Below are 24,744 nucleotides of genomic sequence, written 5' to 3'. Positions count from 1 at the left end.
CAATTTTTTTTAACAGCACGATTGTACAGAATTTTCCTTTTCTTAGGATCAATGTGTCATTATACTTGTTTATAGGCTCATCATCAATGTGGCGCTTAACCAGTGGTATTCATTAATTTTACCTTAATGTTATCTAACATTTTCAATCATATACTTTGTTCGTTCTCCATTCAATATCACTAATCACCCACCTAGAGAATCCAAAATCGAAAGATTAATCAAATTTTATGTTTAGAATAAAAGGTGATGGTTTAATGTAAGCAAAAACTTGGGTTCCATCTAGAATCAAAATTAAAAAGAACAAAAATTTAAAGATAAAAATTAAGAAAAATAGAATCTTTTTTAAAATTGAAATTAAATAATATATATATAATTTTTTTTATGGATTTCATTTTTTGCCTATTAATTTTCTTTTTCACTCTTAAAATTTACTTCACTAAAACAAAACAAATTTAAGAACTCGTATAACTGAAGAGCTGACATGATAGTCAGGGGACACAGGACTCGAGTCCTTATCCGATCAAAGCCAGAAGAGACAAACAAAAAACAAGTGATTCATTTTCTTCACGTTAGGTACATGGTAAAACTTTAATCCTCTAACCTCCATCAAACAGAAGTCCAAGTCAAATGGAATACACCCATCTCAACCTCATCTCGACCACTAAGGCTACTGATGCTCCATAATGATATTCTGGAGCTTACTGCCATTTAACAAATTAGAAGCTAATTTGGACTTAATGTTATGTAAGGAAAGATAACAGTCACCAAAGTTTTCTTCCGTTCTATCAGAATTATCACCAGCGAATAATAATAATAATAAGATATATTATATAAAAGGGGATCCAATTAGCATGCTTGCTTTTTGTAACATAACAAAAATTTATTGCAAATCCAAGAAGATAACAATCTCAAAAAATTAATACGCAGATGGATTATTTACAATACAGATTGCTATAAGATCTCAAATTGCATGTTATGGTTGTACATATGCATAAAGCAAAACGATTCATAAAACAAGCACTAAGCAGAATTTAGGTAATAGGCTGCTTATAGGCAGCCCATAAAATCTCAAATTTCATGCCATGGATGTAAACATACATGAACCTTACAACACATTATCTACCTCTGCGACGATTTTTCAAAGGGGCACAATCAGAGCAATACCATTTTCCTTTTACTTTTTCTTTCAATCCAACACAACCAAAATGGAACCATTCTATCTTGCACTGCATGTTCAAAAAAGGAGGATTAGGTGTTTTTTGGGGATAAGACTTGAAAAAAGCAAAAAAAATAATAATCTGGTTACATACATCTGGGTTGTCACATGCAATCATGTCCCCATAGCTAACTTGATTGCAGAAACAGTAAGTCGGCTCATTCGGATCCACTGGCAAATCTAGTTGCATACCAGTAGTATTTGCAAATGTTGTCGCCACTGCCACCTCTGTCTCTGTTGCTTCTTCTGCAGCGACAAGGCGTGTTCTGCATATAAAGTTTGATTTAATAATTGTAAATGTTGTTTCCTACACAAGCGACATCAATGCCACACTATTTTACAAGTGTGCACTTAACAAGGGATAATTAAGAAACTATGGAATCTGATTTAGCCGAAAAAAGTTTCTTAATGTTTCGTGATTTGTTTTAGAGTACAAAGAAAACAAATTCCTAGCAGCAGTAGTGATAACAGTTTAGGCTTTCGAATGCATATATATATGACAAATGAAATATATCACTGTTGTTTTGGATTTGCCAACTTGTCATTATAAACCATGGAATCTCTCTCTAAGCCATGAATTTAAACAAATTTACATACATTCCTATCCTTTTTATATTCATGTTTAGTAATACTAGCTTTAGGCAGTTTGTCACAGACGGAACTCTCTTAAGCTCTTTGACAGAGACCTGTACACTGCAAGACAACCTGTCACTTGGCTGACATGGGGTTGATGCTCCCAATATGTTTCCCATCATCGTAACATAAAGGAATCCATGCATCTTTGTCAGCAATTTCATTTTCAAAGCAAGATTTCTACTTTTGGGGCAAAATATCCTAATCATTGATCTCATATTTATTTATATATCAGTGTCTTCTACTTTCAAGGCAAGAAGTCCTCATCCTGGGACTCATGATTTTCAGTATAAAGATTTCTCTCACTATCCTTGAAAACAAAGACATTTCAGTTTTCAACACTGAGCTTCCAAAGAGAAAGTAAAGTGAAGTCAAAAAGCTTAACCAACTAATGTGCTTAAAGTGATAAATAAGGAAACAATGAACAAGTATAATTAGAAGAGAGATACTTTTTACGCCCTCCTCTACCACTCTCACTACCCCTTCCAGACTTTGTACTGCCATCAAGACTTGAAGCGAGCAATGCCGGAGCAGCAGCAGCAGTATCTCTTTCTATCAAAGATTATATCATATGATCACAATAATTTAGTAACGATGGAGATACTAAAATGTTTGTGAAATACAAAACAAAACCTTCCAGTAGATCCTCTCATCATCAAGTATGAATAAAACAAACCCTGGGGACTGAAAATGTGTGCAAATTACCACGCCGATTGTCTACATCACATAACTTCAGAAATTGATCAAGTTGTTGAATGTGTGCGTCTACCTGAGGCAACAATAATAAAATATGCAGTCAATTAGGTAATTTTATCTCTAGAACTACTGCATACAAACAGAAAGGTACAAGAAGCATCACGGTGTATGATTATAATAGCGCAGATGGCAGTGACGCTTTATCTAAAAGCACTATGTGCAAGCACATAGTAGGGTGGGAGTGTCATGAATATAATCCACATCATTAATGATCACACCAATAGGACCACTTTTCAGCATAAATGCTAAAATACCCATTCCCATAGCAATGGGAGGGCAGGAAGAGGAAACCAACTATATCCAAAATAACATCTTTTCATTAAAATGGAGTAATTTGAATCAATTTCCACGACCATATCAATGGACTACATGGCTTTTCTTTATATCTAAGAGGAATGCCTCTCCAAAAATACATGAACAGTTATTCAAGGCAGAAAAATTGTCATTGGTCCAGTAATCACTTATGAATAGCCACAAGCAACAAAATCATTCACAGAAAACACTTCACTCAATCTTTAACCAAATAAAATAAGGCGTAACATTTAGTTAGAGGGTAAGGATATTGGATCTGTTTATGTAGTTAATAAATTTAAACCTGTGACTTTTGAAGTTGAAAGCTCATCATCCTAAATGGAGGGCCACTGATGGCAGAAAGCAGAAAATGTCTCCACACTTGACAAATGAAAATACTTCTGTTACAAGCAAATCTTGCAATTGAGCTTTGACCCCTGAACCATTAATCTCCAATTTTCCCTTCCAGCAAACTAAGTTGAAACTCAAAAAAAAAATCTCATAACATCTACTCACTATTTGGTACAGATAGTCAACTAATAAGAACTTGTATTACCATTGTTGAGTGCAGCTAATCTAGGGAAAACTGATGGTTATCAATGGTCGGATGCTAGGTTTTTCCAACCAAAAGTTACAGAAAGCTTTGCATGAACATTTAAAGGCTAGTCAATTTGTCTGCATGTTGTGTTCTCTGTACATATCTTCTTCTTTTCTAGTTGGAAAAAAAATGGAGTGGTAAGGTCATTCCCAGAAACAAGAAAAGGACATTGCACCAACAGAAGATGGTAAAGAGAATGAACAGCTACGAATATAAGGTGAGAAAAAGAGCAAGAATTGATCACATAAATCAGGTATGATGAGACACATGCCCTGCAAGGATTGATGATATATAAAGCTGAGTTACGAGATTCAACATACCAAATCATATGCTTGGACAGCCAATGCCATCTTTTCATCTGCAATCCTGATGCTATGCTTTTGCTCATCAAGTGCCTCATCTGAGAATCTGATAAGTGAAGTATTTGGTGTAATGTTTCCAGCCTTAACTCCTCGCTTAATGTCCTCTATTTCTTGTTCGCATCGTTGTTCATTTTGGCGTTGAATCTCTGTTCACGTGCATTAAAACTGTCCCTTGAGAAGTGTGCTTTAAAGGAGACAAGGATTGTTTAACTATAGACAGGGAATATCGATTAACTTTTCTGTTTGAACATGCAACCAAGAAAGGGAGGCAGCGGGAACAGATGGCAAAAGGGAAAGCACAGAGAGTATCACAAAGCACAGCTAAACAAGAAGGAACCATACAGGCACCCGTGTTATATTGGTTTGAGCTAGTGCCAGCTTTTCCAGGCTAGTGACCTTTTGATCTCTGGGGAATTTTCCATTATCTTGGAGTTTCTGGCACTCAAGTCCTGCTATGATTAAGTACGAAACGAAATCCGAAATAATTTTCCTTTAGCAGGTAAAATTAACAAAATAATAAGAGTTCTCTACAAGTTATGGTTTCCCTAACCTACAGATTCAAAGTGCCATACGAAAAGAACGAGCATAAGAGAAAATTCCCTCAAGTAGGAGTCTAATCTCCCCCAACGCAGTCAAAACCCCCAAATAGCTATTGCAGTTCTCATCAATTCAATCAATCTAGGGTATCTTATCAAATCTTAAATCGACACTTAAAACAAGCAATGGAAGACATGACAGAAACAGCGATTTAATAAACAACAAAGCATGGTTGTTTTTAGCGCGAAGCATACCCTGCAAACTTTTGTCCAGATCACGCAACAATGAGTACTTCTTTTGCAGAATATTGGGAAGCGCTTCCAGATCTGCACAGCAAATCATTTTAGGGTTTACTGGCATAACTTCAAAAAAAAACAATCAAGCATAACAATTATGAAACTGAAACAATAACCTTAAATTCAAAGAGATAGAGAGAGAAAAAGGGATTACTGGCTTGAAATTCATCGACGAAGGAGGACATTTTAGGGTTTGTGTCTGGGATTTTGATTTTTCAAAGGGTCCCGCCTTTAAGCCCTGGATTTTAAATACAGATTGAAATTTTCAGATTTCGGTTTTTAGCATCCAATTACAAAGTGGCTGGATTTGCGGTTGTCGCGTGTATGTTGGCGCGTGGTTATGATATCAGGCCCCGCCTTGTTTGCGGTATTGTTTGTTAGTGTTTTGAGTTATTTTTAAAGTGTTTCTTCGTTGAAAACATATTAAAATATTTTTTTAAATTTTTTAAAAATAATTTATATATTAAAATAATTTATAAATAAAAAATAATAATTTTAAATAAAAAATCAAGTTTTTTGGCAAATACACGGCCATTTATTTAGTCAAACAGTACCTAAGACTCCGGTATTGAACAAATCAATTATTAACTCATGTTAATTTAGATCTGTTCATAATAATATTTTCATTTTTTTTACATGTTTTTTTAAAAAATATTTCATTTGAATTAAAAAAAATTCAAAACTATTTTTAAAAAATAAAATGATGTCTTTTAGATATTAAAAAAAAACATTAAAACAACATTGATTTATATGAAAATTTAAAAAACAAAATCCTTGGAGTTTATAAGATCAGGTCTTTCTTGGATTTAGTTAAATTAACATCATTTCAAGTTTATATGTCATGTCATTTAAATTTAATTGGATTAACTTTTTATATGGTTAAGAAAAACCTAATTATAATTAGTTTTGAATCGTTAAATTAAGAGTTGATCAAGTTAATCATATCACAGGTTGATAGGTTAAATCATTCGAGTTTAATTGATTTAGCTCTTTATTTAATTTAAAAAATTCCAGTTAAAATCAAATTTTGAATTCAATAGATTAGTAAACCGATCCTACAAGGATGAGCTAAGTTTATTAACTATGAGGTAGAGCATGAGTTCCATAAGACATTCATTTTATGTTTTCAGGACACGAGGGAAAGGTACACAGCACGTTGTTAGACATTGGGCCACACCACGTCATGGATCTATATTTTTTTTCTTTTATGGAAATGATGTGTAGGTGCTGTGAACGTGAGTGTTTTTAAGGAAAAAAAACAAACCTAGAAGCTCGGGTTACAGCCCTAACTCAGTTCAATAAGTTATTTTTATTTTAATAATGTAGTGATATTAAATGAATCAAATTTTATTTAAAAAAACAAAAATACAAAAAAAAATTATTTAAGGTATAAAATTAGATAAAAATAATAATATGAGTCAACCTAAAATACCATGATAGATATATAATCTGAATAATAAAAAATAATTCAACTCGAGTTAATTCTTGTAGCCCATGTTGGTAGAACATGACAACTTGATAGAAAAAAATAACTATTTTTTTTAAAAAAAACTAATGTTAACCAAAGAAATTTTAAAAAAATAATGAAATCGAATATTAATCTACATTAACTTTTCAAATTTATAGTCCAAGTCATCAGAAGGAAAATACCATACATGAAAAAAATTATAAAACTATATTCTTAATAAATTAAATATTAAATGACGAGATGAAAAAATATATATTACATTAAAAAATTCAAAATGAACAAATAGCAATTAGAATAATAAGGATAAAAATTAAATTAAAAGGTAACTATAAATTTTAGGTTGAAAGGTGACACCAAAAAAGAAAAATAGCTTTAATAAAATAGATAAAAAAAACAAAAAAAAAACAAAAATATAATTGAAAAATGTAATATATCATAAATTTAAACTGGAGAATAAAATTAAAAATCAGCACAAAAGATTAAGAAAAGAAAAGAACCAAAACAAAAAAAAACATAAAAAAATTAAAATTAAAATAAAATTAATCATTTCACCATGAGTTTTGCTTTTTCATTATTTTCCATGCTTAATCAAACACCAAATTTCCCCTCATTTGACTTAACAATCATTATAAAAAACACGTAATTGTCCTTCAACTCTATTTTTTTATTTTTATAATATTTTAGTCATTTCAAAGAAAAAGAGTTATTTATTCATAGTCAAATTAATAATGTCTGATATACTTCATAAAAAACCCCGTACCTCTAGCGACCAGTGTTAAATTTTTTTAATGTGAAGGACAAATACATCGTTACATTCTTGTAAGCAATCATACTAAGTCTGCATCTAGATATTTTTCAATCCAGTTTGAGATTCTTTTAATAAATAAATAATTAAAACGACGTAAGTTCAATTTTAAAATGAAAAAAAATTACATGACAATCCTTTTATTGATTCCAATTCAAAGTCTAAGATCCGACACACTCAGCAGGCCATGTTTTAAGGAACACAAGAGGACTCTAATCGAATCCAACTAGAAACGGCGTAGGTTTCACCGTTCCCAGCAGTGTCCCCCCCCCCCTCTTCTCGGAACTTCCAGGGCATTTTCAATATTTTCAATTTTTTATTTTTATTTTTGTAAGGATACTTCTTATAGAACCAAATCATGATGATTAGGGGAGAAATACAGATTAAATGGGAGTAGATGCTGAGCATTGAAGCAGCACCCAGACCTATAAAAAGAGCGATGACGAAGTGAGTCCTCTAATGACTTCGATCCTCTAATTAACGTGAATCTGTTAATTATTTTTTCAAATATCATTTTTCCATATAAAAATAGAAATATCGACCGGTGTTCTACAAATGCAGTTTTTCTTTCCTTTCCTCCCCAGAAAAACTATACATAAAAATAGAAACGTCAAAGGCCTTTTCCCATTTGCTCCCGGTGTTATTTTTTATTTATACTTTACCTGTTGAAATTGCCCCTATAGCTCAGTGGTAGAGCGTCAGTCTTGTAAACTGAAGGTCCGTAGTTCGATCCTGCGTGGGGGCAGCTTTGTAATTGGGAGCCCAAGTTCATGTTTTTGTTTTGAGCGAAGGTTCTTAACCCCTCGATGGACGATAGAAGCTAATTAGGGCATTCTCCTCTCTTCTTGCCAACCTGTACCGAACCACATCTCCCTACATTTGTCCTAACATTCCATCCTCTACAAGTTCTACAACGAGTCATACTAAATTATAATTACAAGTACCTAGTCCCACACCTAAATCCCATATAATCTTAACTATGAGAGCAAGATTAACCCGGAGAAAAGGAGTCAAGCCATAACGTGCAGACAAAGGCAGTTCATGTTCATAAAAAATGCAAGGAAAAAAGGACATTGAACGATTATAGGCTACCCTTCTTTGCACGAAACCAAAAAATATATAAAATTCAATGGGGGAGTTGAGATGCAGAGAAAAATGAAACTTAAAAACGTGATCACAATGAGAAATTTCATGTTATTTTAGTAGTAACCAGTTTAGGTAGCCGGATTTTTATCCTCATTATCTTTTTAACTGCTACTGGACGTTTTGACATCAAGATCATTTTCACCGCTTCCAAGCTTCCATATATTTTCTAAGCTAACAAAACAAATATTTCTTTGAAAATTATTAATCCATTAATCTTTATTTATATTTAAGAATTCAAATCTTTTTTAATTTAAAGAATATAATCCTCGTCATCTTCACTAAAATCACCATCTTAGTGATTTTTCTCACACTTAATATTATAATCTGAATTGTCCCCGTAAATATTTGCACCTTTACTATAACTACTAGCACCAACATTATTACAACTTTCATTATCTTTACCAATATTCATATTTACAATTGCTGCCTTCCCTTTACCAGCACTTGAACTGATATTATCATCGTTTTTATTTAGAAATTTTGCTAATACCATCAACATTTTTATTTAGAAATTATAAGCAACGAGAGAGAAAATAAGTTGGTGTTTATTGTTTGCTAAGCTTGTGGATATGATATACACGGGGATGGTTTGATTATTTGGTGTTATTTATTTTTTTTTTTGTTGAATAATGATGTTTTTTATAATTTATGAAACAATGAAGACAATGTGTCATTTGGAATAAAGTATAAGATGCTAATGATAATTTTCATTTAAGGATAAAACCCCGTTACTTGTTACATTTCACAATTTTTGTTTTAAAATTTCAAATAAATGGTTCGATTTCGAAACTTATGATATAAAAAGAGACACCGATACTACTTTTGATTTAGCAGCACAATACTTCGCATCTAGCTAGTTTGGAGGGCAAAATAGAAGGAACAATTTAGTGAAAATGTGAAGTAGAATACTGAGATACAAGAGTGAAAACAAGACACGAAAAATAAAGCAGGAATTACAATATTTGACCACTGCATTACAATGCAATTTATAAATAAAAAATACTTAAAAAAAATAAAATCAAAACGCTGCTAAAGAAACATATATATAGCTTCGAGCACCGTGTCACTAGCCTTAACGGTACGCGGAAGTCGTACAAGCGCGTATTAAATGCCCCCTCTCCTGACCCTCTAGAATGCACGCAGCTGGAGCTAGCTAGATATCGAGAGGGGCGTTTAAACTTTAAATTGTTTTTTGTCAGAGATGGGCCATAATTTCCTTGGCCGTGTCTTGTTTGTCAATTACCTCAAGTTTCTTTCAAACAATCTCGAATGTCTTGTTCATGTGTAGTTGCTCTCGTATTGTCTACTTGGTATTTCCAATTTGAACAGAATCCTGTATTTTCTTGGGTTAACCCTCCGTAATACATCGGCTAATATCATAATAACAGGAGAGATATACTTGTACGAATGGTAAAAGAAACCGGACGCCACCCGTTAACGTGAGATTGCAATTAACCGGTGAAAGTCTCTCTTAGGTTGGGTAGTATAAGACTTTCTTATACGTAACGTCTGTCGAGCATTGACCTCCTTTCTCCAAGGAATTAATCCCTGTGAAAAATAGGTTTTCATTTTCATCCAAATCATTAAAAAAAGGTCTCCCCTCCTTCCTAGTTGCTTCTTTCCAATTTTCTTAACATGCATGCCATTGTTTCGTCAAGGTTTCTTCTCGCTTCTCAGCTGTATGGACACTGCTAGAGGTTAAAGTGACACTGAAGATTCTTCATACCTCGAAAAGTCAAAAAAAGACAAGAAGGAAAAAGAATGATCAGATAGAGTAAATTATTCTTAAATATTGAAGAGAAATCCATGTAACAAATGTGCAATGCTATGCATGTGATTAAATAAATGTTCTTTCTGTAATGTTTGATTGGGGGCTCTCCTGACATCATCGTGAAAATGGACACGGGCAAACTGTTCAAATACCCAACGGCTATGAGCCCAAGAAACCTGTTAATTTTGGGTTTTCCTGTAGATAAAAAGTGAACCACTACACAGACTTTTCTGACGAGTAGTGACTTATGGAGATTTTTCTTTTTTCCTTTTTCCTTCTGGTAAGCTTGTGTAAGAAGTGAAGAAGGAACTGCTTCAGTGGCTTTTGTTCTGCCGAGGAACAACAAACCCCAAACTGCATTCTCCGTGCCAAGGCAGGTTAGATTTTTTCCAGAATGTCAGAATTCTCACTTAGTTTGTGTTCTCTTTCCTCACATTATTACTGGCCAGCATTGCTTAATCATTTACTGGGTTGCTCACAAGCCAATTTCTGTATCTCTGCTTAGTTTTCCGAATCTCAATTTTCTTCGAGTTCATTACTTTCCGGTGTTATGTACCTGCATTTTCGTTTCCATGGTTCTGTGCACAAGTTAGTTGTCAGCTAGAAAACACAATCAATACATCAAGTTATCAGCCATTTCCCATCCACGATTCAAAATTTAATTGTATTACTATAGAATATATAGCGTCGCTTTGATATGGCTTACTGGTGGAGCAAGGTCTTAGCTTTCAGTTTGAGTGCTCCAAAGTAATACTTTTCAGTATTTCTCTAGTACCAGTTTAATTGAATTTTTTTCAAGGGATCTTTAAAGCCTTCAGCTGCCATTCTGGGTTGTTTGTGCAATATTAGTAGAATACCAGGTCTTTTAAGCAGGAAAGTGTCAATTTTGCAAAGAAATCTTGATTTTGTTTAATTTTTTTAAAAATAAAACTTGGGATTTCCTCTTTGTTTTTAGTTTCTCCTGGATGCAACATAACAATGTTAGCATCGAAAGTGTTGAAAGTCACCCGTGATAAATTAATTAATCAACTTTGTACACTGTATTACTTGAAATTGCAGAATGGACCAGTATGCTAGACCAGCTGAAGCTGGGGCAGTGGATATAAGACCAAGCAATGCCGGGGTTCCACAGGTGGAAGTGAATAGTCGATTAGAGCAAAAGAGGATTGATTATTCAAGAGAAAAGAAAAAGACCCTGCAAGCTCGTTATATATACGGCATCATCTTCTTGATCATAAATCTTAAAGCTTGGTTTTTTCGCGATTATGGGCAAAGGGTTCTATCTCATTTCTATAGTGAGTCAATGATCTTCCCTTTCCATGACTTGTAGCATTCTTCTACTTCTAAATGAATCATTTTTGGTCCCTGAGATTGCCATAAATCATGCAAAAGTTGTGATACATCATTTATTCATTGATATTATCACTTCAATTGGTATCTATAATATTATGTCAGTGTCCGCACTAGCTTGAATCTTTTGATAATGTCTTTCAAATGACTAGCAGCATTGTATAGTTACCCCCGTTAAGATTTCTGGTGAAGGCCTATGGTTGCTGTTTCTCTTTTGGTACTAGTTACTTTGAGGCTGCATTCTCAGTTCATACTTGAATATTTGGAAGTTTACGTGATAACAAAAATCATCACATGTTAGCTTTAGGAATGTAGTATGCATCCCTGGATCAGTTAATGTAAAGAGAAAATTAGCATATATGAAAGCAATGCTTTCTTGAATTATATCAGGTGATTACTGCCATTTATAAGTTACTGCACTCTGCTTTCACCGTGCTCCATATTTTATATTACCTCTTGCATCTTTTAGCTCTTTGATCTTAGTTTAACTTCATTATTAGTCAACATTAAGTCCAAGTTAAAGGTATTTTTCATGTATTTTTCTATAAATTTGTTTTTGAGCTTCTGCCACAGATGTGAATTTGTTGCAGAACCTGTGCTGAAACGAAAAACATATTACTCTGATCTTTATTTTACTTGTTAATATCTTTTGCAGATATAAAAGCTTGTGGAATTGACGGACAAGATTGCTGTCATACATTGGGCGTTCTTCGTGTGAGTTTAGGATGCTTTGTATCTTTGTTTTGCTGAACAATGACTTTAATTGTTCTGAATTCTCACATGTTCGATGCCTTACATCATTATATATCATTGCCTAATTTCCAGAATATTGCTACTTGGTTCTATAATGCAGAAATGTTGGCTAAACTTAGATTTTTTTTTTTTATTTCTCCTCATTTAGGAGGAAGATTTTGCCTTTCTTTCCTTACCCTTCCTTGCACAGTTTAATCTTTACGTTGCTTCTTGGATCTCTTATGCAATGTTTATGGGAATGGACATGCATGTAGCTACAAAGACAGAAACAGTCTGTCTTCTATTATTGATATCTATTCTGGTGTTTCTATATTTTTCATGTAGCATCCTTGACATCGAACTCAGATATTTTTCTCTGTTATGTTTTTCACCACTATAAAAACAAGAAAATTATATGAAGCTCGCAGTAGTTGGCATTCAGGATGGTGGGCAGTGAAGCTTGTTCTATTGATTGTATCAATGGCAGTACCATTCTTTCTCCATTCAAAATACATTCAAATATATGGTATGTCTAACTAGAGAAAGTTCTCTGAGTCTTGAAATTTTAGGCCCACTTCGTGCAAATTTTACGTTTAAAACTCTATCAGATGATTGATAATAAATCTAACTTCCTTATAAGAAGTTTCCCCTTTAATCTCTATTAGCTGGGATAGTGCTACAGCTGAATTTTTGTCTATTCCTTTACAATTTTGAACTGCCTCTGTTTATTATCAACTTGCTTAGCATCAGGAAATGTAATATTGTTTAACAAGCTCATTGCTATATCTTACAGGAGAATTTGCTAGAGTTGGTGCTGGGTAATCTTCTGATCTTTTCTTGTTCTTATATTTCAATCTAATCTCTAGAAATAGAATTTCATCCTATGACAATTTCTAGTTTTACACATCATTCACTAACAATAAACAATGTGGTACCATTTAAGACAGACAAGTACCGTTTCTTTTAGTTTGTGTTGTCTCTAGAACAATCCATCCTTTCCCTGCTAATAACAAAAGTAAAAATCTGAATTTGTGGCTGGCTAACAAGAACTTGCTGATTTTCTTGTTGTGGACATACGAGGTCTTGATTTCTGTGAGGGGAATATTTTATTTCAAACCGATGAGCCATGTGGTTCTATATTTAAATTACCACTGGGATTGCTAAAACTACTTTTAATTTGTTACCTGGAATGCGCATCACAAGTAATAATTGGTGTTTTGTTGTTGTGCTGCAGAATTTTTCTTGTTCTTCAACTTGTAAGCGTAATTGAGTTCATCACCTGGTGGAATAATTACTGGATGCCTGATGAACAAAAGAAGCAAAGGTATATGTTTCTAATTCACTACAAATGCCTTTATGGTTTGGAAACAAAAATCTACAATCCACGTTTTAAGGATTTTGACTAAAGCATGCATCTAGTATTAGAATGCTGCTGGATGCCCCAATCCCGATTGGGATTTATGGTATCAGAGCAAAAGAATCTAAAAGACAGGGAGGTGGGGTGTTGGATTTTCACCCTGATAGTTGAACAATGGCTACTGGGCTGGATAACTTGAACGAATCCCAGTTTTCTGATTCTCAGTTTCTTATGACCTAAAGCTTGTGTAATGCAGAATTTGAATTTTTTTCTTCCTCATGTTTAATGGTACTGTGAAACTTTGTTCCCATTTTTATGTAAGCAAATGAGAATTCTGTGATAATGTTTTTTGGCAGTTGCTCCCTTGGATTGTTCATGTCAACAATTTTCTATCTTGCTTCTGTTTGTGGAATTGTGGTGATGTATGCTTTCTATGGACGGAAAGTTGAATGTTCGCTAAACATATTCTTCATTACATGGACTGCCATTCTTCTTATAGTGATGATGGCTGTGTCCTTACACTCAAAGGTATGTCCTTTTATCTAACTGCACTATTATAAGAGTTGGACATAGGGTAATCAGTTTAAAGCTACGAGTTCCATGATCAAGAAACCTTATCTGTTCTTTGAATTAATCTAACATGTCTGCCACTAAGAGATGGATGATATGAGAAACCCACCATTGATTAAGAGTGCCAGTGTAAACTAACCAACTTCTTAAATTTTCCAGACTGTTGTATGAGATAAAGTTTGACCGAGGTCCACCCACTGATTAAGAGTGTCGGTGTAAACTACTCAACATCTTAAACTTTCCAAACTGTTATATGAGAACTGATTGAGGTGCAAAAACCTCGTTATGGTTGAAGGGACAGTCAATTGATGTTCAAATTTGTCCGATCAGGAAAAAAAAGAAAAAAAATCTGATATCTCCTTTACCCATCACTTGGGATTGGCCAAGCTAAGAAATTTAATGGGTGCAAGCACATTAGAAATCTGCATTGCCAAGTACAAACAAGTTCCCCCAGGTATTGCAGGATAAAATGTTCCATTCCTGCAGCATTTCTGACACCAGAAGCTGCGACTCTCAGTCTTTGTTAAACATAAGTTGGGGGCAGCTAGTTTAATATGTTTAACAAGCCTCAGTTTTACAAATGAACTCACATCAAGGAGTACATACTTCAGATTAGGATAGAGGATCAGTTCAGTGGTTGTCAATGATAATATGTGTGCTTTGGAATGTTTTCTATCATAGCTATAGAATTACTAATCTGCAAATTTTTTTGTGATACATAAGCTTCCTTTTTTATTTGACTTGGTGTTGTACCAGGAATCTGGTCAAGAAGTTGTCTTCTGCTCAGGTTTTACATATGAAAATCTGCTGATTGTTGTTTGTTCATTTTGTACAGGTAAATAGAGGCCTTTTGTCTTCTGGGATTATGGCTTCATACCTTGTCTTCCTCTGTTGGTCTGCCATAAGAAGGTAGGATATTGGCACCAATGTTGTTCCATAAAGGAACGGATTGAAGTTCTTACCTTTAAATCTCAAAACATCTCGCCTTCAAAATCCTAATTAGTTGCTTTTCTTTTCACACTCGAAATTCTGACACTTGGATTGATGTCACATTTTCCCATCTATTGTTATGGCCCCTTTTAACTGGCTCAAAACTTGAAGATTTTCTCCAGCAACATGATACTAATTTCTGCAATTACCTCATGGCTTTACAGTGAACCCGCCAGTGATTATTGCAACAAAGAAAAAGCAAATGGAAATAGTGACTGGACCACCATACTTGTAAGACCAAACAATATCTCTGCTTTCTCTTCAATATCTCTTGTTTGGTGTTTCCAGAACAGTTGTGCTAAATCATGTTTTGGCTTTTACTTGATGTTGCTTGATTCTGCAGCTCTGTTTTTGTGGACTTGCAAATAATAGTTCCAAATCCAACTATTAACTTGACAATCATGGACACCACTGAGGCATCATTTGTTAAACATGGCAACTAAATATAACCTCCTTGTCATTTAGTATCACCAAAAAAGTAGATATGTAAAAGGAGGGTTTTGGCCTCTTCGCTCCATAGCATAGTGGTAAAAACTATTCAGGTTCGACTGGGCATTTTCAGCATCACTATAACCAGGGTGATACAGCCTCCTCCCTCAAAATCAAAGTTCTCTTGCAGTCAATTCTATAAGAAGACTAAGCTCACGTGCAAACTGTAAACTAGACCATTTAAATTTGCATTTGCATGCATAAAATACAACGGGGCAGACATTGCACCATTGGCCTGCATTAAATTAGATTGGAGTATGACAATTATCATTCTTTGAAAACTCATAACTCATTCTTTATCTATTCTTTAAGAGATATAAACGCACCATGCATGTATAACTTGCACTACTATCTTTCTTGGTGTTGTACTCCATATCTTTTATTTGTTGCATCAGCATCTCAAACTCCCGTGTCCTCCTAGCTATTTGTTTCCATTTTTCGATCCACTTATGTTTGTGTTATTTTGTATTCTTCCAGAGTTTCCTGTTCGCAATTGGTGCCATTGTTATGGCCACATTTTCCACAGGGATTGATTCACAATCATTTCAGGTAAATTGCTTTCCTCTGTTGAAGTTAGCACTGCAAAGTTAGATCATTCAATTCCATTTCAAGTCAGTGAATCCCCAATCACGCTGTAAAAGTAATTGATTTGGTTGAGATGGATCAAAAAACACTTACCAATTCCTATCCTCGTTAGTTTGTTAGCAATTTACCAGTACATGAGCAAAAATATAACATGAAATAATGCTGCGCTATGACTGCAAGGGGTTGATAATTACTTCTGATGTCTGTCATTTTGATAAGAGATAGTTTGCTCTTCACATGTTTTTCAGTTCCGCAATGATAATGCTCAAGAGGATGATGATATCTCTTATGATTATGGGTTTTTCCACCTTGTATTTGCTTTCGGGGCCATGTACTTTGGAATGTTATTCATCAGTTGGAACCTGAACAACTCAGCAAGAAAGTAAGGGAACTAGATTTCTGAACTCCTCCAGTCATCACATTATTTTTTATGAACTGAATTTCTTACCTAAATCACTTTAACCGTTCAAGGTGGAGCATTGATGTTGGCTGGGCAAGTACATGGGTGAAAATAGTGAATGAGTGGTTTGCAGCAACAATATACTGTAAGTGAATCTATCCACTGGTGTTTTTCCTTCGGATTGATTATATGATGGAGATTTATCTTTCCCTCGGTCGAGCCCTACTCTAAAATTTCCAAGTTCCCACATGAATGGAACCATAACTTTAGAGGTCTTGAATCATAATTTTTCCCCCAAATAATCTCTGTTTTTCTTGGTTCTTTTTTCTGGCTTGTGCAGTATGGAAGTTGATTTCCCCAACTGTAAGACAGACCGAAGTCACGGATCATGAAGATTCAGTTAGACAGACTGTTGTTAATGTAGCCTAGCCGTGATCTCGTTCAGCATTTGAAATTGTAGCATATCTCCCTTGCACTTAGGTTTATCTTGTTATTCCCTCACCATTTATTTATAGGCAGATTCATGGCATCCTAAGCTCAAAACCCAAAGAACACGTAAAAACCACAAAATCAATGGATCATGTACCATTTTTTGCATCTAGTTAACCCTGATTTCCTTTCCTGCAATAAGCATTCCCTCATCTCGTGCGTGTCTTTGGGAACTCAAGGTCTCAAAAGTCAAATCTGGCATTGAATATTGTATGCATGGAAATCTGAGTCAGCGTATGGAGGCTTCATGTTTGTTGATGAAGGATGAACTGTGTAGAGACAGCTAAAATTGTCAATTGCCTGGACCATTTCACATTTGACCTTCTAATTATATTAACAAATGACCTTTTTTTTCTTCCCCAACAGTGAAGGTATTCTTGGCCATATTTCGCACACAGAGATTAAGCTCCGCTCCCATTGAAAAATTGGGTTTTAAGCAACCTATCCTATGACCGACATCTAATTGATGCTTTCACAAAAAAAAAAAAAAAAAAAAATTTCTTTGTAGCCATTTCTAAGATTCGAATTCTGGTTGATAATATTTGAAAGTGGAAGAGCATGCTCACTCGCTATCCAAGCTAAGCCCCCAAAGGTCTTGGTTTTGTCAGCTAGTGCCACATACTCGAAGTAACATGACAGATTATTGAGCTTTCAGTTAGCAGGAGAGGATATAGAAATGGAGCGGTAATGGAGAACATCACAATCTGGAAAGGTTGTGATTATGTGATCTCCGGTGGATCCCCATATAAAGTGCTTTTCAACTACTCCCTGAATGCCATATGTATTTAAAGAATATTCATGTAACATCCAGCAAACGAGGAACCTGTGCCGGAAGAATTTTAAAGAAAAAAGAAAGCTGCAAAAAAAAAAGTTCTTGTGATATCCAACTAATAAAGAACTTATGCCAAAGGAATTTTGAAGGAAGAGAAAAGCTAAAAAAAATATTCACAACACAATCCAAATAATAAAGAACATATGCCATAAGATTTTTATATTTGGATGAAGAATTTTAAGGTTCATCAACTATTATTTTCATGTTCCTGATAAAATTGTACATGCTGGTGACGATGTCTTTCTGTTTGTTGATGGGCTTGAACCTTTTATCACTGTACAACATTGCCCCAGGAGGAAAAAGAGCTTTAAAACAAACAGATTACAGCACTGAAATGGAATGTTAGCTAATAACAATTGCAAGATAATAATATTTTTATCTCGTGTTTTGAGCAAATTTCTCGACAACCACCCACTCCAGATCTAATCTTAGGAGGGATCAACTGAACAATTATCACCTATTTGCACCAACTCCACAATGTAAACAATGAAGCATGACAGAAAACTCTAAAAAGGCAGTTCCTCATAATTCCGAAGATTGTATCTTATGCAGACATGATAGAGAATACCTGATAATGGCTCGTAGACTTTTGGATGCGGATCGTAGATTGTGTGGGAAGATTCTATTTTACAGTCGAACGTGGGCATGGAATTTTTCAGAGTGCTAGGTAGCAAATTTACTGTTTAGCTTTCCTAGCGACAGGATTCGGTAATTACATCATTTGCAAAATATTTTGATCAATGCAGAAAAGAATGCACAGAGAACTATACAGTTGCACTTGAAATGTATGCCAAGAGTTGCAAACAATATAAACAAACACTAAAATATCATGATGTTATCTGGGAACAGGGCAACAAAATTTTTCATCTTTGGCAAAAACACGGTCCAAACTAGCATAGAAGGCCAGCCAGTATGGTTTCCCAGAAATGAGAACCTCCAAAGGGATAGTTCAGAGTTGGGTCAAACTCGCAAAACACCAACTACTTGTCACCTTTATCTACCTATAACTAAACCAGTCGAGGGGAAAAGACTAATGATTTCAAATGGGTGTGATTTGATCGGTTGATTTTGTTGGTGATACATAGTGTTGAAGAACTTATTGTGTACGGACTCCACTTCTGAGTATTAGCTATATTTCTAAAGAAAATGAAGATATAACTAAAACAGAATGACTTCCACTTCCTATAAGGCCACAACTAACACACTCCAACTACTTCATCATCTCTGAAGCCTTACAACTACTATCTCAGTTTTTTCATAACCTTCTATTTAAACATCAAGAACTACAAACCAGTTGCATAGTCCTTCAAGAGTCCTCCATCTACCACATCTGACAGACTTCCAGGAATCTCATATACAAAAATCACAAGATGTTCAAGCTGTCATCTCCATATTTTTTCATTGCAGTGCTAATTGCTGCCCTACACACAGCAATATATGTGGCTGCCATCGAACCAGTACCAGCTGGAGGAGAGCCCGTTCTTGAGCTGTACATGCATGACATTCTAGGGGGCAGTAACCCTACAGCAAGGCCAATCACTGGTTTGCTAGGGAACATATATAGTGGCCAAGTACCCTTTGCAAGGCCAGTAGGATTCGTTCCTCCAGAAGGTGCAGTAGCCATCCCCAATGCCAATGGTGCCCTTCCAACTGTTAATGGTCTCAATGGCATTCCACTAGGTACTGGCTTGTCTGGCACGACTTTTACAGGACATCCTAATGGTCAGAACACGAATGGTCAGGACACGAATGGTCAGATCCAAACCCAACTTGGACCAGACGGATTGGGACTAGGCTTTGGAACGATCACTGTCATCGATGACACTTTGACCAACAGCCCTAAGTTAGGGTCACAACAACTGGGAAAAGCTCAAGGAGTCTATGTGGCTAGTTCTGCAGATGGAAGCGCACAGATGATGGCATTTACAGCCATATTTGAAGGGGGAGAATTTGGTGATAGCCTAAACTTTTATGGCATATACAGGATTGGTAGCGCAATGTCACGTTTGTCGGTGACTGGAGGAACGGGCAAGTTTAAGAATGCTATCGGGTTTGCTGAAGTACGAGGACTTATCCCATCAGGTCAAGCAGTCATGGATGGACTTATCCCATCAGGTCAAGCCGTCATGGATGGTGCAGAAACATTACTTAGGATCGCTGTCCATTTGAAATACTAAGAATACAAGTTAAGTGGATTAAATGTTGGTTTGTTGGCGTGAAAATTTATGTGGTCATGGTTTGTGGTTACTCTTGGTTAATAGACTCTCATACTGTCAGATGTATCAGACAATGCAACTGAAATGTTGATTATGAAAATATTAAATGATCTTGGTTGATTTTCCCTATGAATATAAAAGATTTCCTACTTCAAATCCGTATATCACCAGAAAAGCCAAACAAATTGCAAAACAGGAAAGAGAAAGTAAACAAGAACATAAACCAACAGTAATGACGCCCTTCTGTGTTCAACAGAGACATCTGAGTCCGACTTGGTAACTAGAGGTACAAATCTAAAGAAAAAGCTTACAAAATTCAAGCTTTTCTGAAACACCAAGATCGTGTTTGAGATGACAAGAATAAAAAGGGAAATTTCTTTACTGAATGAACGCCTTAGAAAAGAGTAATGGTGATATGCCAGATTTCACACTAAGAAGTACCAAATCAGCGTATGTTCTCCATGAATTTGATAAGTTCTTTATGAACAATTGTAGCAGACAAGGATGACATCATCCCTCTCCCACGAGGGAGGGAAGGAGGACAAACCATCCCAGGCAGCAATTCAGAATCCACACAAGACGACAGCAGCTCATTTTTCTAAAAAGCTGCGAATCAGTTACCAGATCATTGCCTGATACAAAACATTTATTGCGGTTAAAGTTGTAAATGGCGGCCAGTTATTGTATCACTAATCTATGAGCACTAATACAGCCCAAAATCTCAAATAGATTGTTTTATTGTTTGACATACCATCTTTGTAGAGCTCCTCCAGTGTCATCATAGACTGGAAACCTTTAAGCGAGAAGATACAGAAGCTTGATCAAGATTATACAGGGAATCGATCAAGTGCATTCTCAATGACGCAGGACCTTTGGCCATGTCCATTCCCATCTCCCCAGCAATGCCAAATATGGACAATGCTGAAGCTGTTGCTTCCAAAGCATGCAATGGATCGACAGCGACAAATGCAGCAATAAGGGCAGTGACAGCACATCCTGTTGCTGTGACCTTTTGCAACATGGAGACTCCATTATGAGCACCAACAACTCGGTGGCCGTCTGTAATGATATCAACAGCTCCTGAGACAGCAACTATGGCCCCACTTGACTGAGCCAAGGACTTTGCTGCTTCCATTGCATCCATTGACTCATGAGAGCTATCTACACCCTTGAAAATAAAACTCAATCATGAAGTTGAAATTAACATAAAAACGCAAAAGAAATTGACAAAAAATTGAAGAGTCCCATGTTGTATTCATCCAAGAAAAAACAATTTCAAGCAAGGCAATTCAAGTTTTGCAATTTTCACAATGGTGCTGAATTGAATTGGTCTTTTATAAACTCAACTGTAAGGAAAAATCCAATACCTTAGTGGCTCCTAAAGAAGCCTTAGAAAGAGCAATAATCTCGGACCCATTTCCTCTAATAACACTGGGCTTCAACCCCACAAGCTCCAAACAAGCCTTCAACCGGAAACAAGAAGCTCCGGCAGCAACAGGGTCAAGAATCCAAGGCTTCCCTGCTTTATTAGCTACCAGAGCAGCTTCCCTCATGGCCGGTAACCAGGCAGGAGAGAGTGTACCCACGTTAATACAAAGCGCGTGGATAAGGGGAGTGAAGTCTTGAATTTCTTCTATAGAGTGTATCATGGCTGGTGATGCACCAGCAGATAAGAGAGTGTTGGCCATAAGGTCCATTGAAACAAAATTGGTGATGCACTGTATGAGTGGAGATTGGTCACGGAGTTTGGAGAGAAGGGTCCAAGCATTAAGGGCCCACGAGTTCTGGTCTTGTTCTTTGTTGAGGTTGCTGGGTTCCATGGATTTCTTTTATGCTTCTTTCTCTCGAGTCAAAAAAGGCCGTATATTTCTAGGTGGGTTGTTATTTGTTTAGGAGGTGTCGCTGCTTCTGCTGGCTATGGTTTTTCCTGGATGGCCGAGGAGACAGGGAGGGAGTTGCAGGTGAAAGAGTTCGGGTTCAGGTAACCAGTGCCCTGCTGTTGCAGATGTACCAAAGATCGGGTGGTTCGGAGAATAATATGTTCTGCAAATCAGCCGCAGGCTAAAAAAGTGCAACCTTGAATTTTAAGTCATGTGATATTGGATCCCTCAACTTCTAATCCTCAATTTGACCCCCTCAGCTATATTTCACTTAAAATCAAATCCTTCTATTATTTTTATCTCCGTTTCTCATCGGGCGTGCGTGCGTGTGTGTATTAAAAATAGTTTATTATTATTTTATAAAATTTTAAATTTTTTTTTTTTTTAATTTTTATGATATTTTAAAATTATTTTAATGTTCTAATAAACAATAAATAAATATTATTTTAATATATTTTAAAATAAAAAACATTTTAAAAACAACCTATTCAAAGTTTTTATTTCAGAGCATTTTTAAGAACACATCCTCTTTCCATCAGCCCGATGAATAAATTTGATTGAGTTTCATGTGGTTTGACCTCTTAGGTCACCTCTCTAGAGCTCTTTTCTACGGGACTTGAGCTCATTTATCTTCCACTCAGGATCACATGCATGCAATACCCATTTAAATACCCTCTAATTCTGCACTATATGTTTATGTTAGCAAATATATAAGCCATGGACCCTCACCTGCATTTTCAAAGCCATTATACTGAACATGTCAATAGACACATAGACTCATATTACAACTATAGTGTAAGAAGCAGCTTGGTTGTAGAAAACCATACATGATTCGGGTGTTAATTTAAAGAGACAGATTGGATGTTAATGTCTGAATGCCAAATATTTGAGGATGTATTTTATTTTATTTTTTTATTTTGAATGTTTGTACTTTTAAAATTTTATTATTGAGCTCTATTGACTTTTAACGAATATAAACTGTGCAATCTTAGACCAGACCAAATTAATTAAAATTGAAGGTTGAAGTAATTAATAAAGTATTTTAAGATTTTATTTAAATTATTATAACAACAAAGGGTGTCAGAACATAAATTATTTTAAATTATGCGCAGTGAATACTTTTTAGCTTTTAAGATTAAAAACACTTAATTGATTAGTTTTTGAACACTCAAATAAATAAATAAATACACACAGTACTTAAAAAAAAAAACTACACTCAGTATGAAATAAAGTGAAATATTTATGCAGTTGACATTTTAACATGCCAACGTGTTGATTTATTGGCTGCATGGATATATCTTTTATAAAATCTAATAGAAACACTTGATTAGAAAAAGAGAAAAAAATAAAAAAAAATATACACTTAAATTAAAAGAAAAATCGATACACAATCAAATAAAAAATAAATGAATTTACACGCCAGAATTATCATTCTCTAAAAGAAATCCAATTAAGATCGAGTATCATAAATAAACAATCTTGGCCGAAAATAGAGGCTTGTAGATTCATGGAAAAATAAAAAAACTTGAAAAATATTGTTTTATTTAAAATATTAACTGAAAATCAGAGAAAGATTTCCTCTTCCCAATCAAAACTGATTGATGAATCTCACAGCTTTATTTTGGTTATTTCATCCAGATTTATAGGGAAAAAATCCCACTTTCTCCCAGTTATTTTTGGAAACAAGTACCGCGTAAAGACGACACGGATATTTAAAACCCGTTATTCTTCAAGGAACCTGAGATATTCTAGGGTTTCATAGAAATATTTACTCCGATATACTTACCGAGAAATCTCAAATCTTCACTTCCCTGTAAATTGCCGACACATTTGCATATCTTTAATCTCTCTCAACGTCATCAAAAAATAACCAGCCCAGTGCTTAGTTTGGTTGATCCCTTCAAGACAAGAAAAATTAAGATCAAGCAAAAGTCATTGATTGATCGTATAGCTAGCTAGTGATGCAATACAGAAATAGACGAAGCAAGCTCTCTTGTGCCCTAGAGATGCTTTCTCTAGAACCTCTTCCATACAAAGCTCTTCTCTTTCTCTTTGCCATAATCTTTCTTCTTGTGACATCTATGCATGCCTTTGAGGCTGAAGGTCCAGAATATCGGATGACGTTCCAATGGGTGCTTCCTGCCACGCCTATAACCATGCTGTTTATCATACAATGTTTATCTTCATTCAAAGGCTTGTGTGGGCAGAAAATGATAGCCAAACCCTACTTGTCCTTTGAGAGAATGTCACCGTGGTTTGTGGCTGTTTTGATCCTTCAGTTGCTTGTTATGGCTCAGTACCAACCATCTATACATCGACGATGGCCTGTTAGGTTTTAATGTATGTGTGTGTGTCCCTCTTTGTACATCTTTTTCATGCAATATATGTCTTCTTGAAAACTGTAGATTTAAGTTTTTGATTTGTGCGAGGGGTTCGAATTGTAAATAGGGTTTTAATTCTTTATTTTTTCTTTACACGAATGTTAATTGTGCAATCTGATTGTTTCCTGATTGCTTGTTTCTTTAAGATTGCTCATTTGCCTCGTAAGATGCAATTTTAGTGGTTGTTAGGAAAAAAAAATACTAAAACTCCCTCCGGAACTTCAAAATGATTAGAAGATATAGTCTTTAAAAACAATTATCATAGTTTTTATGTTGTTTGTGAGGATTATAATGATATGGTATCATATATTAGAACATGGAATGGCATCAAATGAGAATGAAAGTTAAGTTAACATGGCGAAGGAGATTTTGGGATTGGAAAATGTTTAAGGAAAGGGAATTATTGCAGATGCGCTATCTAAAATTTGTACGAGTCAAGGATTGAAAGATTTGGAAGTCAGATCCCAAAGGCTTTCTGTAGTTAAAAGTTGTTCGACCATCCTAGAGACAATTCTTTTGCCAGTTATTGATAAACTATTTTAATCAGATATCTAGTCCTTTTTTGCTCTCCCTGGATGCATTTTAATCTTTGGC

General features: G+C 35.1%; 4 protein-coding genes and 1 non-coding gene across 9 annotated transcripts; 3 read left to right on the top strand and 2 right to left on the bottom strand.

Annotated features, from left to right (window-relative positions):
- Positions 1–865: 865 nt before the first annotated feature.
- Positions 866–5,003, bottom strand: ING1 (RING/FYVE/PHD zinc finger superfamily protein). Its single transcript, XM_011022415.1, has 7 exons — positions 4,844–5,003; positions 4,648–4,719; positions 3,815–4,002; positions 2,555–2,618; positions 2,299–2,401; positions 1,311–1,482; positions 866–1,226 (listed from the first exon to the last, which is right to left on the bottom strand). The coding sequence occupies exons 1-7, from the start codon at positions 4,872–4,874 to the stop codon at positions 1,116–1,118; spliced, it is 741 nt and encodes a 246-aa protein (XP_011020717.1). The 5' UTR covers positions 4,875–5,003; the 3' UTR covers positions 866–1,115.
- Positions 5,004–7,635: 2,632 nt separating this feature from the next.
- Positions 7,636–7,707, top strand: TRNAT-UGU (transfer RNA threonine (anticodon UGU)). Its single transcript has one exon. It is a non-coding gene; the product is annotated as a tRNA-Thr (tRNA).
- Positions 7,708–9,715: 2,008 nt separating this feature from the next.
- On the top strand, positions 9,716–17,204 carry LOC105122986 (Serinc-domain containing serine and sphingolipid biosynthesis protein). 4 transcript variants are annotated; one of them, XM_011022407.1, is made up of 13 exons: positions 9,722–10,256; positions 10,939–11,174; positions 11,885–11,961; positions 12,328–12,487; positions 12,755–12,779; positions 13,196–13,285; positions 13,675–13,846; positions 14,724–14,797; positions 15,043–15,109; positions 15,845–15,916; positions 16,174–16,334; positions 16,424–16,497; positions 16,693–17,204. In XM_011022407.1, exons 2-13 carry the CDS (start codon positions 10,940–10,942, stop codon positions 16,779–16,781), a joined length of 1,296 nt encoding a protein of 431 aa, XP_011020709.1. In that variant the 5' UTR covers positions 9,722–10,256; position 10,939; the 3' UTR covers positions 16,782–17,204. The 4 variants fall into 4 exon arrangements, with proteins under 4 accessions (XP_011020713.1, XP_011020711.1, XP_011020709.1 ...); XM_011022408.1 differs by having other exon boundaries at positions 9,725–10,256; positions 16,201–16,334; XM_011022409.1 differs by lacking the exon at positions 16,693–17,204 and having other exon boundaries at positions 9,718–10,256; positions 16,178–16,334; positions 16,424–16,495.
- Positions 17,205–18,212: 1,008 nt separating this feature from the next.
- Positions 18,213–20,045, top strand: LOC105122987 (Disease resistance-responsive (dirigent-like protein) family protein). The gene is made up of 2 exons (XM_011022412.1): positions 18,213–19,755; positions 19,789–20,045. The coding sequence occupies exons 1-2, from the start codon at positions 19,044–19,046 to the stop codon at positions 19,848–19,850; spliced, it is 774 nt and encodes a 257-aa protein (XP_011020714.1). The 5' UTR covers positions 18,213–19,043; the 3' UTR covers positions 19,851–20,045.
- A 63-nt stretch (positions 20,046–20,108) lies between these two features.
- LOC105122988 (hydroxyethylthiazole kinase family protein) lies at positions 20,109–21,936 on the bottom strand. 2 transcript variants are annotated; one of them, XM_011022414.1, is made up of 3 exons: positions 21,257–21,936; positions 20,641–21,057; positions 20,109–20,521 (listed from the first exon to the last, which is right to left on the bottom strand). In XM_011022414.1, the coding sequence occupies exons 1-2, from the start codon at positions 21,707–21,709 to the stop codon at positions 20,668–20,670; spliced, it is 843 nt and encodes a 280-aa protein (XP_011020716.1). In that variant the 5' UTR covers positions 21,710–21,936; the 3' UTR covers positions 20,109–20,521; positions 20,641–20,667. The 2 variants fall into 2 exon arrangements, with proteins under 2 accessions (XP_011020716.1, XP_011020715.1); XM_011022413.1 differs by having other exon boundaries at positions 20,295–21,057.
- Between the last annotated feature and the right edge of the window lie 2,808 nt (positions 21,937–24,744).

The sequence above is a fragment of the Populus euphratica genome, unplaced genomic scaffold (genome assembly GCF_000495115.2).
Source record: "Populus euphratica unplaced genomic scaffold, PopEup_1.0 scaffold8.1, whole genome shotgun sequence".
Lineage (NCBI taxonomy): Eukaryota > Viridiplantae > Streptophyta > Magnoliopsida > Malpighiales > Salicaceae > Populus > Populus euphratica.
The sequence above is the reverse complement of the archived record's forward strand: the minus strand, read 5'-3'. Positions and strand labels throughout refer to the sequence as shown.

Coding starts and splice junctions, on each gene's coding strand:
- LOC105122986 (XM_011022407.1), top strand. CDS start 10,940: ATGGACCAGTATGCTAGACCAGCTGAAGCTGGGGCAGTGGATATAAGA. Junction 13,286..13,674: donor GATGAACAAAAGAAGCAAAG/GTATATGTTTCT, acceptor GTTTTTTGGCAG/TTGCTCCCTTGGATTGTTCA. Junction 13,847..14,723: donor CTGTGTCCTTACACTCAAAG/GTATGTCCTTTT, acceptor CATTTTGTACAG/GTAAATAGAGGCCTTTTGTC.
- LOC105122988 (XM_011022414.1), bottom strand. CDS start 21,709: ATGGAACCCAGCAACCTCAACAAAGAACAAGACCAGAACTCGTGGGCC. Junction 21,058..21,256: donor CTTCTTTAGGAGCCACTAAG/GTATTGGATTTT, acceptor TTTATTTTCAAG/GGTGTAGATAGCTCTCATGA.
- LOC105122987 (XM_011022412.1), top strand. CDS start 19,044: ATGTTCAAGCTGTCATCTCCATATTTTTTCATTGCAGTGCTAATTGCT. Junction 19,756..19,788: donor ACGAGGACTTATCCCATCAG/GTCAAGCAGTCA, acceptor TTATCCCATCAG/GTCAAGCCGTCATGGATGGT.
- ING1 (XM_011022415.1), bottom strand. CDS start 4,874: ATGTCCTCCTTCGTCGATGAATTTCAAGCCA. Junction 4,720..4,843: donor CGTCGATGAATTTCAAGCCA/GTAATCCCTTTT, acceptor TTTGCTGTGCAG/ATCTGGAAGCGCTTCCCAAT. Junction 2,402..2,554: donor TGATGTAGACAATCGGCGTG/GTAATTTGCACA, acceptor AATCTTTGATAG/AAAGAGATACTGCTGCTGCT.